A 14,592-nucleotide genomic window follows, 5' to 3' on the forward strand; every position below is an offset into this window, starting at 1 on the left:
ATAATCTACACATTATAAACTCTTGATTCCTGGGGCTATTTGAAGGCAATACCTGAATGCCACAGTAGATGTTCAGCCATGGTGACTTTCTAATGTAGGTTTCTGTAGATGCAGTATTCTGGCTACTTATTGTTAATGGAATATAGTCCAAGTATCCACTTCCCTGCAACAGATAGTGGATCCTGCTGTGTACCCATATCCTGCTCTACGTACATTTACCATCCACCTTCAGTCAGGCTTTAAATAGGATTCTGAAGATTCCTTTTCAACTGGATTCTGACAAAAAGATGTCTTCTGTTCAGGAGGAAGAACAAACTAGTTCTGTAAACGTGGAAGCCTTAAGAGTAGCGGTTGGTCTATTCTGCTAATAAGGACTTGGAAGACTTTCCACCTCAGGATGTGTCCCTCTTCAAGAGCTAGAAGAAAGTAGTAACCTTCCCTTCTGCGGGTCAGTTAGAGGAACATATTGGCCCTTTCTATCAAGCAGTTCTATGTTTCCAGAGGCCTTTTTTTATTTTTCATTAAGCCATTGGGATCATCCTTAAGCGTAAACTTCCAGTTAAAGCTACTTTACCTCTTGTACATTCTGAGGAGTCCCAATCTGAGGAATTCTCAGAAGAGGATAGAGTCCCAGGAATCCGAGGTGGAGGAGTCTCAGACTCCGGACACCCATATGACCCTTGCCGTCCAGAAATGGCGAAAAAACGCCATTGCAGAAATTGTGAATGCATCAAAATATGCGGCTGATCACAAAACCATACGCAACTACTGGAACATTGAAGAGTTTTCCCATCTGCGCCAGGCAAGGTCATCCACAATTCTTATGACACGAGGCTGGTAGTGGTCATCGCTGACGTTATAGGACCCACTTAAAAAAACACCTGGGTACGCCTGCGTTTTTTCAGACACTCCCAGGGAATGGCGGGTTTCCGCCCAGAAACGCCAGCTTCTTGTCAAACTGCGGCTGCATTGCAATCATGATGCGTACAAATTTTCTGTCACTATTTTTACTCACGTGTGCCCAATGCAAATGCTGTGCATGCTCAGTCGTTGGATAATCAGACAGATTGCAATTTACACATTTTGCAATCCTTACTGAATGAGGTACTAAATCTAAAAATGTATAAGAATCTCTCCCATACAATGGTGAGATCCTTTTTTGTTCCTAAACTGCATAAGTTCATCACTGCGGCGGCCTCCAAGACGGCGTTCCTACCGTCCACAGCCGCCAAACCAAAGGACCCTTGTTTTTGGGTTTGTACCTGATGTGTCCCAGGTCCCAGTGTTCTTTTCGTGGTCACACTTATTCCTCCCGAGGTAGAAAGCACAAAGGAACACAAGAATGGCTAGGCAACCAGACAAGGCCAACCTCATGACTGGCCAGAGTCCCACCCTGTGGTTCCGTGGTTAGGAGGCCATCTGCAATTCTGCAAGAAAAGGTCAAAGACCACGTCTGATACTTTGGTTCGGAGCGTGGTGAGTCAGAACGATATCCTTACCTTCAGAGCTCCCTCCCAACGCCTTAATTATGTTTCTGGTCCCTTCTGGACTTAAGTTATTTCCCATGTCCCTCCAAATCAGTGAGGCACCGGTCTCTATTTGTACCTCTTCCTTGTCTGAAAACCAGATGCTTCATTCTAGCCAATTCTCTATTTGAAATCCCAGAATTTCTCTTTCATCCACTAGGGGACACTGGAGTTCCTTAGACATTAGGGGTGTGAAGCTTGCAACCGGAGGTGTGGCACAATCTAAATCAGCATTGTCTGCACAGCCGGCTCCTCCCCCTTCACATCCCTCCTCCCTCAGTTTTGAAAATTGTGCTAGGAGGTAGCACATGGAGCTTTGAGCTCCTGACTAAAACATTTGGTAGCTGCGTCCACCTAATAAAAGGGAGACAAGGCTGACTTATATAGAGAGACAAAGATCCCTATTGAAGGGACCTGCATCTCTCATCTGGAAAATCCTCATCTAAAACAGTGAGTACTGGTTTTTTACGAAGGGCCCTGTTCGGTTTCTTAGTTTCCTTCCTTGCCCTATTAATTTAACATTACAAGAGTTCCCCTGGTTTCTAATCCCACTTTAGATAGTTAACTGGTGGGCTTATGCTACACAGCGGCAGCGATCTCAGTCTCCCCTTTCTAGAGTAAGATTCTATGCTGAGAGCTCAAGTTCTCCTGACGCGCCGGGGGTAACTTCTGTGCGCTAAACTATCTTATCGCCGCTACGGGACTTAGTGAGAGACGTCCCGTAGCGCGTACAGGCAGGAGAGGTCAGACACCGCAAGAGCTCGGCTGAGCGCTGCGGCGGGCGGTCCCGGAGCGCGGGACGGAGCGGAGTGCGGAGAGAGTGTGAGGCTGGCTGGGACTACAGGTTTGCAGACACTCACCTGGTAGATGATCAGCGCGCCTCCTCATAGCATAGCACAGAAGGCTGAGTTTAGTTTATAAAGTGACTAAAATTTTTTTAATGTCGCCCATTTTACTTTTTACTCCTGGCGCCATTCTAAGGGGAGGATATAAGCCCTCCCCCTCGCATACACACTAACTTCATCCTAATGGGAGTGTATAAACCCTCTCCCTAGAATTGACATCAAGCATTTTTTAGTGTAGCTGTAGTTATATAAATACATATTTTAAATGAGGATTTCCTGAACAATTTAATTATATTACTATTTATATTTTCGAAGGAATTCTATGCAAAGATCCTGAAGAAAATACTAGGAAGCACGTGGACAACCTCACCATTGTAGCTGATTTACAGTTCGGGCTGTGAGGGTTGCAAAACGGCTGATGCATTATTATTAATATACATTTTTTTTATTTTTTTATTTAGTTTTGGTTTTGTCATTTTCCCTCCTTGTACATATTGAAGGGATAAGTTTGCCAGCCGGTTCCAATACCTTCACTGCCGTCTTCCCTCAGTCTTTCCCTTCCTAGTTTAAAAGGTGAAAGCACTGCGTAATGCCCTAGTACGGGGTTTAAATAGCATGTCTAAAGCACCAACCAAGACTTCCAAGACCTGCTATGTTTGTGCGAAGTGTAACAAGAAGAGCACGCGGGTTGGCAGCTCCGGAGTGTGCGACTCCTGCTTGGACAAGGACGCTCCACCTAGGAGCAGTGCTCCGCCTAGGTCATGGGAAGACAACCTGGCAAATAGAATCTCACAGGAGATGTCGGAATCCCGCAGACAGCAATCAGAATGGGCTACGGGCTTCTCTAAGATGATGAAGGAATTTCTCATCAAGTTAACGCCGCGAGCACATGCAGAAACTAATGTGCGCAAGGCAGTTAAAAGACCTCTTCCTATCATAACCAAACCAGACGAGGAAGGAGATCCTCTCATTGATACGGAGGAAGGTGAGTTAATGGAATCTACCCTGGACGCCGATTTTCCAGAAGTAGACACGGCACTCTCTGGTATTGAGTCTTTGATTGAAGCGGTGAGGGAGATCCTTGACTTCAAGGCGGAAGACGTCAAGGAACCAGAAGAATTCGATTTATTCGAATCCCAGAAGCCGCGTTCTACGGTGTTTCCCATTCCTAAATCCCTCCAATCTCAGATGGAGGAGGCTTGGAAACAGCCAGACAAACGCTTTCAATTTCCAAAGAGGTTTCAAGTAACTTATCCCCTACCCAAGGGTGTAATGGATAAGTGTGAGACTCCACCTGTAGAGTGGATGCTTCCCTAGGAAGGTTATCGAAGAAGACAATATTGCCGATACCTAATGTGACGACTTTAAAGGATGCGTCAGATAGAAAGGTGGACACTACTTTAAAGTCAATATTCATGGCAGCAGGTGCAGCACAGAGACCTGCGATCATATGTGCTTGTGTAAACAAGGCCATGGGCGCGTGGTCTGGGCGTATTGTACAAGCTATTGAGGAGGAAAATAGCTTGGAAGAGATTACCCAACTGGCGGAACACATTCGTGAGTCTGCTTCATACTTGTGTCAAGCCTCACAGGATCTTAGCAGAATAGCTTTGCGCATCTCCGCTTCGGCTATATCGGCTAGACTGATTTTATGGCTCAGAATGGCAAGGCGACTCTGACACCAAGAAGGCGGTGGAATCTATCCCCTTTGGGGGAGAAATGCTTTTCGGTGTTGAGTTGGATAAGTGGATTTCTCAGGCTACAGCAGGAAAATCTACTTTTCTGCCTACTCCATATACGAGAGCCGTTCCACAGACTAGAAGAGGATATTCAGGACCGGCATTTAATTCATTTAGATTGCGGTCCTTTCGAGGACGAGGTTTTGGTACAGAAGTCCGTGGAGGCAGAGGTAGAGGCCACGCACAGGCAGCAGCCAGACAACAGGATAAACCTGTTGACAAGTCCGTGGCATGACTGTCTTCTTGTCCACCTGGGATCCCCCTTGGTGGGCGCCCGTCTGGAAGGTTTTCGGGACATATGGACAGTCACCTCTCCAGATCCTTGGATCAACGACATAATCTCCCAGGGGTACAGACTGGATTTTTAACAGAGACCTCACTGTCCGTTTTTTTACAACGGGTCTGCCTCAATGCCCTCAGAAGGCAGAAGCGCTACTGACAGCCATCAAAAAATAAAAATAAATTTTGCGGTCATTACTACAGTTCCCGCCTCTCAGAGAGGAACGGGTTTTTATTCCAGCCTTTATGTTGTACCAAAGCCAGACGGAACGGTCAGGCCGATCCTCAATTTAAAAGTTTTAAACCAGTTTCTAAAGATATACAGCTTCAAGATGGAATCAATCCAGTCGGTCATTGCAGGTCTGGAACAGGGCGAATTCATGGTGTCCATGGATATAAAGGATGCATACCTGCATATTCCAATTTGGGCTCCCCACCAAGCTTACCTAAGGTTTGCACTGGTGAGGGATCAATACCAATTCAGAGCCCTGCCATTTGGTCTATCGTCAGCGCCGAGGATCTTCACAAAGATACTGGCAATCATGGTTGCGGGGTTGAGAATGGTGGGAGTCTCGATCATACCCTATCTAGACGATCTTCTGATCAAGGCCTCCTCTCAAGAGAAGCTGATCAAAGATGTTCAGACGTCTCACCGATTTCTTGTTCAACACGGCTGGATTGTGAACTTCCAGAAATCCAACCTCACTCCGACTCAACTAATTCAATTCCTTGGTTTCATCTTGGACAATGTACAGTTAAAGATTTTTCTGCCAGAATCCAAGATCAGGGATATACAGAGGTTAGTAGATCAAGTACTAGGGACACCGTCCGTGTCTCTGCGCCTCTGTGTACAACTTCTCGGAAAAATGGTGGCATCGTTCGAAGCTCTCTCAGTACGGCAGGCTTCATTCACGACCGTTCCAGATGAACCTCCTTGCTCAGGGAGCCGGTTCACACTGGCTTCTTCATCGTCAGATCCGACTTCAACCACACGTACGAGTCCTCTTGATTTGGTGGTCGTTGCACAAGAATCTCGCAGCAGGGAAGAGATTCGGGATATGGAATTGGAGAATCCTGACAACGGACACCAGCCTCAGAGGTTGGGGTGCCGACTTCGAGGACCATCAGTTTCAGGTACGATGGAGATTGCCCATCAACATTCTCGAACTAAGAGCATTTTACAATGCACTTCTCCTTGCCGAAGACTTAGTCAGGAATCACTACGTGAGGGTACAGTCGGACAATGTCACAACGACGGCTTATATAAACCGTCAGGGAGGAACAAGGAGCAGAATGGCGTTAAGCGAAGCCACAAAGATATTGGTATGGGCGGAAAGGCGAAACGTCATACTATCGACGGTGTTCATTCAAGGTGTGGAGAACTGGGAAGCAGATTATCTCAGTCGACAGGACATGCACCCGGGAGAGTGGTGCCTGCATCCACGGATTTTCATCATGGTAGTGAGAGATGGGGTCTTCCTCAAGTGGACCTCATGGCGTCTCGGCAGAATCGTCAGCTGCCCCGTTGTGTCCAGAACAAGGGATCCGGCAGCAGAAGGAGTGGACGCATTGACGCTTCCTTGGGGGTACGAAATGTTTACATCTTTCCACCGTTCCCACTCATTCCCAGGGTTCTGAAGAGGCTGAAACGAGAGCGAGTATGGGCGATTCTAATTGCACCAGATTGGCCACGCAGGAGTTGGTACTCTGCTCTACAAGGCTTGTTAGCAGACAAACCGTGGCGGTTACCTCAGAGCGAGGACCTGCTATCTCAAGACCCGTTTCTACATTCGGACCTGAACAGGCTGCATTTAACGGCGTGGCTATTGAGACCAGGATCTTAAGGAACAGAGGGATACCTAGAACGGCTATTCCTATGATGATTGCAGCTCGAAAACCGGTCACGGCCGGGCATTACTACAGAATTTGGAAGAAGTACATCGACTGGTGTAAGGAACGTGGATGGAATTCGACGTCCTTCCACTTATCCAGACTTTTACTTTTCCTTCAAGCCGGACTAGACTTAGGTCTGCGCCTGGAATCTCTGAAGGTTCAAGTGTCGGCTCTTTCCATCCTTTTTCAACAGCGGTTGGCAGTCTTAACAGAGATTCAGACCTTTTTACAGGGGGTTCTGAGACTACAGCCCCCGGTTCGTCCTCCCACTGGACCGTGGGATCTCAAATTGGTAGTAGATTCTTTGAAATCCCCACTCTTTGAACTGTTACCAAGAACAGACCTGAAACATCTCTCTTGGAAGGTAACGTTGTAGCAAGCCTTGGCTTCGGCTAGACGGGTTTCTGAGTTAGGAGCCTTATTGTGTAAGAGTCCTTTTTGATTTTTCATGAGGACCGGGCGGAACTCCATACAAATGCAGATTTCCTTCCGAAAGTTGTTTCGGAGTTTCATGTAAACCAGCCGATTGTGGTCCCATCTTTCCAGGGGCTGGCAGATGGGGATGTATCCTTGGATGTGGTCCAAGCATTGCAGGTGTACGTACACATTACGTCGTCCTTTAGAAAGTCCGAGCATTTATTTGTCCTGTATGATGGGCCAAAGAAGGGTTGGCCGGCTTCTAAGCAATCTCTGTCCAGATGGATTAGACTGGCCATTCGGCAAGCTTATGTTTCCTGTGGTAAACAGGTTCCTGTACAGATGGGTGCTCATACTACCCGGTCGGTGGGTGGGTGCCTCCTGGGCGGCTGCTAGTGGTGCTTCCACGACTCAACTTTGTAGAGCGGCGACGTGGTCCTCAGCCCACACGTTCGCTAAATTTTACCAGTTTGTTACCTTTGCGTCCGAGGATTCTAAGTTCGGACGTTTGGTTTTACAGGCAACAGACGGCACTCCCTCCCTAGGGGATAACTTTGGGACGTCCCCTAATGTCTAAGGAACTCCAGTGTCCCCTAGTGGATGAAAGAGAAAAGAGGATTTTGGTACTTACCGATAAATCCATTTCTCTGAATCCTCTAGGGGACACTGGACGCCTGCCTCGGTGCTGTCAGCCTGCTGTGTTTGTGTTATTGTTCAAACAGTTCGTACAAACGGTGTTAGTTTCGGTTAAAGAAGTTTCTTGGATGCTGTTTGCTATGTTGTACGGTTCGGTTCCTCGCCAGGTGCGGTAGTATCATGTCCTATTCTCTCAGTCATATTTTCAAAACTGAGGGAGGAGGGATGTGAAGGGGGAGGAACCGGCTGTGCAGACAATACTGATTTTAGATTGTGCCACACCTCCGGTTGCAAGCTTCACACCCCTAATGTCTAAGGAACTCCAGTGTCCCCTAGAGGATTCAGAGAAATGGATTTATCGGTAAGTATCAAAATCCTCTTATTTAGCTACAAGTACCCGGATTCAGAATGTAGTCTCGCCGGTTCATTCTACATTCCCCAGAGGCTAGGGACTTCCTTGCGTTCTTAGACTATGCAGGTAAGCATCCTTAACATCTTTCTCGGTTGGTGCGCAAGGTGACGCTAGACCGAGGCACGTTCGTGCTCTTAGCTCTAGATTGGCCAGTTTTGGGACATACCCATGGTCCAGTGTCTCCCCCCCCCCCCCCCCATTTCTGAGAAAAAAAACAAGATTTTGGTTCTTGCCTGCTAAGTAGTGTTTGGGGGGGGGGGGCTTCCCCAGAAAAATTGACTCTTTAGTGCCCAACTTCCTCCAGCATTTGTATTGCTGAGGATTCCTATTCTCTTAATTGTCCCCTATGGCATCACAAAAATAGGCATAGTAGGTTAAATAACAAAAGTTTCAATAATATATTCCATTAACAATAAGTAGCCAGAATACTGCATCTACAGAAACCTACATTAGAAAGTCACCATGGCTGAACATCTACTGTGGCATTCAGGTATTGCCTTCACATAGCCTCAGGAATCAAGAGTTTATAATGTGTAGATTATCCCATGAAAGGTAAAATAGAACTGGACGTTAATGTACTTTTGTATCCTGCTCCTTGGCTGGTTTGGATTTGTAAATCTGCTTCATTGTGGCTAAATCTGTGTCTTCTGTTTGAGCGTTCGTGCTATGCGTTGTAGTAATTTCACATCTCTGTACACATGTATAATTAAGTGCCTCTCTGTCTTTCAGAACGTTCGAGCATTCCATAATGTCAGCAGGTTTAGACTTTCATTCCGACAAGCTATGGGAAATGTATATAACCTATGAAACTGAGCAAGGAAACCTAAGCGGAGTGACGTCTATTTACAGCCGCTTGCTGGGGATTCCTACACAACTTTACGCTTCACATTTTCTTAAGTAAGTTGAATAAAAAAACCTGTATTCAGAAGCTGCTGGACGTGAACGGTTTCTATGATCTGGATGAGCCACATTAACTTCTTTAATAAGGGATCCTACTTGAAAGATGAGGTTAGAGTGTATTGACTAGCGAACAAACTGGTTAAGGGAACTTGCTTAGTGGCTGTATTTATTATTATTATTATTATTATTTATCATCTTTTACTATAAGCTTTTGAATGAAAACCTTTTACAACGAAAACAAGGTGCTGCAATCACATGTGTACATCTGTCAGGACAGGAGTGAATAAATGAGACCTTTGTTATAAATGGCTAATAAGTTTAAAGATTTTTTGAATGCTTTAATCCTTACAATGTTCAGTTACCGACTGATTATCCCTTTTTTAAAAGTCTTGAACCGTCACCATCAGTCATAAATAAGTCTTCTCCTTCAGGGTCCATGGGCAACCCCAGGGATAACCATTGAGGTGTATGTGGTTGGAGAGAACCGGGCACCAAACAGTTAAAGCTTTTGAGATCCCAGGATGGTCCGGTTCCTTCTCCCCTATACCCCGCCCCTAGCCAGGGTAAGCCAGTTTAAAAGGTCTTGAACCTTCACCATCGGTCATAAATAAGGTGGTTTGGTTTTTTTTTGGGGGGGGGGGTTTCTAGCGCATTCTGTCTGGGGAGAAAAAAATAAATTTGACGCACAACTAGTCTTACAATGATCCTTCATTACACAGGATTAATTCATTAAGTTATTGGAAAAGGATTTGTTTTCATTTGTCAGGGTAATAAAGCTCTAAGAACATACGTTCATGACTCAAGGATAATATAATTGCCTTATAGGTAGAAAGAGTCCACAATAAAATCGTAAAAAAAAAAAAATTCTCTAGCATCCATAAGGGATATTGGGGGAAACCTCTACGATGGGATATAGATGGGGTTCAAAGGAGCCAGTGCACTTTACATTTCTTCAACTGGGTGTGCAGGCTCCTCCCCTCTATGCCGCTCCCACAGGCAGTTTAGAAGTAAGTGCCCCCAGGAGAGGATGCACACTCTGCAGCTCCAGAGAGTTCTTCATTTTCTTTAAAACCTTTATTATTTTCTGTATGCTGTCTGGGCAACAGCATACCTGCGTCGTGGAAGTTGGGGGGGGGGGGGGGGGGGGGGGTGTCACCGGCCTTGCGAGGTGCAGAGACGCTTCCCCGCTGCAAGACCACCGTCCTGAGTGGCTGTTTTTTCAGCGGGGCACTGCGCCTTGGCTGTCACAGCCTCAGCACACCCCTAACGCTGTCTGAAGGTGACATCGGTAGAGTGAGTACCAACCGGGGTCCCCGGTTCAAAGTGTGGCTGACCACAGGCGCGGCATACAGGACCCTCCCTGGGGGGGTCCCGCTAGGTTCCCCCGTGTGTACACTGGCACAAAACTGCTTAACTAAGCACTTGTGTGAGGTTTTCAGCTTATTTGGAGACTTTGCCAGTATAAATAATATGTACAGCTCCGGTGCCATTGGAGGGGGCGGAGCTTCCTCAGTGCGGGACCAGCTGTGTTTGGCGCCCTCCTCTGCAGCAGCCATATACATCACACACTCAGCGCTTCCTGCCTCACAGACGCTGGAAACTGGTACAGGGTGTAGATAAGGGGGAGAGCCGCTTGTGCGCACTATTCTTAGCCTATTTAGGCCTACATTTGTTAGTTACTGTGATTACAGAGCTTGACAGTCTCACTGGGGCTGTGCAGCTCAGGGAGTGCTGGTATTATCCCTCTCTCTGTGTGTCTCCTCTCACATACAGTAGGGCAGGCTTGCATTATATCTGTCTGTGTGTTTTTTGTACTTGCTGTGTAATATGGGTAAGCACAAGCTGTGCATTATCTATCACATTGCCTGCCCCGGTTTCCTTTACTATGAATGATCTCGGGGGTCGAAAGATAGACTACCCTAAAATCTATTTACACTGCAGCCGGCCTTTCACAAAGACCGGTCATTGCGGGTTGCTGGATGGGCCATGCCGATTCATGGGGGCCTCTCGGGGGGGATATTCCCTTAGTTACCGTGGTAACCCTCCTGAAGCACATTCCGGACACTACCTGGGTCCTCTGTGATTCCCTTAAGGAGATGGGGAACATCAATGCTCGCACGTCGGCCATGGAGGTGTCGACGCGCAAGGCCTTGTGTTTACATCAGTGGATTGCGTACGCAGAATCCAAACATAATGTGGAGTCCCTCCCCTTTTCTGGGCAATGGCTTTTTGGGGTTGAGTTGGATGCGTGGATTTCTAAGGTTACTGCTGGGAAATCCATGTTTCTCCCCTCTGGGGCGCCGCCTGCGATACGCTCCTATCCGGGGCCGTCTGTCCAGTCCTTTCGGTCTTGCACGTTTTGATCGAAAGTCCAACGCGGCTAGAGGCACCAGAGGTAAGTCCAGAAAACCTACAAGTACCAGTTCTCAGGAACAGTCCACCAGTTCGGCTTCCACTAAATCCTCCGCATGACTCTGCCCACCCACCCCAAGGGGATCTCGAGGTGGGATCGCGACTGCTTCACTTCAGCTGCGTCTGTGAGGCCTCCTGCCAGCCTGTATCGGGGAGCTTGTTTCTCAAGGCTACAAGCTGGAGTTCGACAGTACTTTCCCCACCCCCTCAAATCAAGCTTACCAGCTTCGGAGGATATGCAAGTTATGTTACAACAGGCTATCTGAAAGTTTGTCCTGTCCCACGTAATTTTTCCAGTACCACTACTGCAACTAAGCCGAATCCTTATTTCAAGGTGTTGAAGTTCAAAACGGAATCCCTGTGAGCAGTCATTGTGGGCCTGGAAGAACAGGAATTCATGGTCTACTTGGCTATCAAGGATGCCTATCTCCTTATTACGATTTGGCCGCCTCATCAGGCGTACCTGCGGTTTGCCCTGCTGGACGATCAATTCCAGGGACAGCCCTTCGGTCTGTCAGCAGCCCCGAGGGTATTCACGAAGGTGATGGCGGAGATGATACTTCAACTCCGGGTCCAAGGGATCAATGTCCCTTATCTGGACGATCTTCTGATAAAGGCAAGATCGAGGGAGCTTTTGTTGCTAAATATCGATCGCACCATCCGGCTTCTGGCCGACCATGGGTGGATTTTCAACTTACAGAAGTCCCACCTGGAGCCAACTCAGAGGCTCCTGTTCCTGGGGATGTTGCTGGATACTGTGGTTCAGAAGGTGTTTCTACCAGAGGACAAGGCGACAACACTTTTCGGAGATGGTCCACATGGTGCTTTTGCCCTGCTCGGTTGTCCGTACATCTCTGCATAATATTGTTGGGAGAGATGGTTGCCTCCTACGAGGCAATCCAGTATGGGAGGTTCTATGGCAGACCGTTTCAGTTGGGTCTCCTGAGAAAGTGGTCCGGATCACATCTCCAGATGCACCGGATGATTCAGCTGTCCTGTCAGGCCAGGATTTCCCTCCTGTGTTTGCTACAACCCTCCAATCTCCTGGAGGGCAGGAGTTTTGGAATTCAGGATTGGACCCTCCTCACAACGGATGCGAGTCTGAGAGGATGGGGAGCGGTCACCCAAGGGGCGCAGTTCCAGGTCAGGTGGTCAGCCCACAAAAGTCTCATCCCAATCGGCATTCTGGCACTTCGGGCGATCTACAATGCTCTACTTCAAGCCTCTCCCCTGCTCAAGGATCACGCGATCCAGGTACAGTTGGACAACGCCACGGCAGTGGCATATATCAACTAACAAGGAGGGACAAAAAGAAGAGCCTGCTTGCGAGAGGTGTCAAAGATACTCCTCTGGGTGGAAAGAAATGCAAGAGCCATGTCTGCAATTTTCATTCCGTAAGTGGACAACTGGGATGCGGACTTCCTGAGTCGTCACGATCTCCACCCGGGGGAGTATGGACAGCACCATCTGGTGTTCCAGCAGGTCATCGACCGGTGGGGTTGCCCACAAATAGACATGATGGCTTCTCGTCTCAAAAAGAAACTTCCCTGGTATTGCTCACGGACCAGGGACCCTCAGGCGAGGGCAGTGGACGCACTGGCATCGCCTTGGTCTACCCATTTCCTCCGATCCCATTACTCCAGAGTGCTAAAGCGAATCAGTGTCCAGGGAATCTACTGGGCATGTCCGACTAAGACCCTTGGCCTCTGCCATTCAGAAGCGATCTTCAACAAGGACCATTCGTCTACCCAGACTTACGATGACTTCTTTTGACGGCATGGAGGTTGAGTGGAACATCCTAGCTCACAAGGGCCTTTCCAAGAAGGTTATTGCAACCTTGGTTCAGGCCAGGAAACCTGTGATGTCAAAACACTATCATCATATCTGTAGAAGATATGTCTCTTGGTGCGAGGAACGCACGTATCTGCCTGCAGATTTTCACTTGGGACGTTTCCTACGTTTTCTGCAGGCTGGTGTGGATAAGGGCTTATGTCTGGTTTCTATTAAGGTCCAGATTTCAGCTCTCCATTTCCTTTCAGAAGAAATTGGCAGTGTTGCCAGAAGTTCAGACCTTCTTGCAAGGGGTACTCCACATACAACCTCCCTTTGTGCCGACTACGGCACCCTGGGACTTTGGATGTAGTGTTGAAATTTCTACAGTCCTCCTGGTTTGAACCTCTGATGACGGTAGAAGACAAGTACCTCACGTAGAAGACGGTGATGTCACTGGCCCTGGCTTCTGCTCAACGTGTCTCAGGATTGGGGGGCCTTATCGTGTAAAAGTCCCTACTTGGTCTTTTATGAGGACAGAGCGGAGCTCCGGACTAGACGGCAGGAAGATTGTGTCTGCGTTTTCACGCTTCTGCTCCTCCAGAGGCATTGGATGCTGTGCATGCTTTGAGGTGGTATGGGTCGTTGGGTCGACTCAACTTAGGTCTACAGCCATGAGGTCGACCATGGAAAGTCGACATGCATTAGGTAGACAGGGTCATTAGGTCGGCATGGTCATTATGTCGACATGTACTAGGTCGACATGGGTTTTTCGATTTTATTTTTTTTAAATAGTTTTCTTCGTAAAGCGTCTGGGAACCCCAATTAGTGCACCGTGTCCCCTCGCTATGCTCTCCATGCTTCAGGTAAGGTGCCTCGCTGCGCTCGGCACAGGTAATCGTTCCCAATTGCAGTCCACGTGGATCGTCAAGTTTGGAAAAAGCCCCCAAAAAATAAACATTTTGAAAATGTCGACCTTTTTGAGCAAGTCGACATTCGGTGGTCTACCTAATGACTGTCGACCTAGCGACCGAATTCCCCTTGAGGATCTATGACAAGGTACAGCTCGGATCATAAAGACTGATTCCTTGTTCATGCAATATGATGCGCAGAAAAAAGGTTGTCCTGCTTCAAAGCAGTCCATTGCTCATTGGATTAGGCTTACTATCAAACAGGCCTATGTGTCGGCAGCCTTACCTGTTCCTAAGTCTCTTAAGGCCCAGTCTACTAGATAAGTGGGCTCTTCCTATGTCGAGCTACTTGGTCGGGGAAGAAAACCTTTGTGACATTCTACAGGTTTGATACCCTGACAAAAGAGGATTCCCAGTTTGAGCAGGCGATGCTGCTGATGTCTCCGCACGCTCTGGAAGCTTTGGGACGTCCTTATCGTGCTAGTTTCCCCCAATATCCCTTATGGATGCTAGAGAAAATAGGATTTTATTACCTACTGGTAAATCCTTCTCGTGTAGTCCATAAGGGATATTGGGCGCCCGCCTCAGTGCGGTGACTTTTCTGTAGGTTCTTGTTCTATAGTTTCCTGTTCAGCTGTTGCTGTTTTGTTACCAACCGTTGCTGGTTGTTGTATGTTAGTGGTGTGCTGGTGTATAAATCTCACCACCCTTTATGTTCCTTCTCTCGTATGTCCTTCTTTGGGTACTGTTTTACCTATAACTGCCTGTGGGAGTGGGCATAGAGGGGAGGAGCCAGCACACCCAGTTAAAGAAATTTAAAGTGCAGTGGCTCCTTTGGACCCCGTCTATACC

General features: G+C 47.6%; 1 protein-coding gene across 2 annotated transcripts in view; it reads left to right on the forward strand.

Moving 5' to 3' along the window:
• The window catches only part of PRPF39 (pre-mRNA processing factor 39), a 62,425-nt gene that overhangs the window by 7,568 nt on the left and 40,265 nt on the right, over nucleotides 1-14,592 (forward strand). For both annotated transcript variants that reach the window (XM_063948547.1, XM_063948548.1), the window contains exon 5: nucleotides 8,477-8,644. In XM_063948547.1, the coding sequence (XP_063804617.1) occupies nucleotides 8,477-8,644 (168 nt within the window). The remainder of the gene's footprint in view (nucleotides 1-8,476; nucleotides 8,645-14,592) is intronic.

The sequence above is a fragment of the Pseudophryne corroboree genome, chromosome 12, assembly GCF_028390025.1.
Source record: "Pseudophryne corroboree isolate aPseCor3 chromosome 12, aPseCor3.hap2, whole genome shotgun sequence".
NCBI lineage: Eukaryota > Metazoa > Chordata > Amphibia > Anura > Myobatrachidae > Pseudophryne > Pseudophryne corroboree.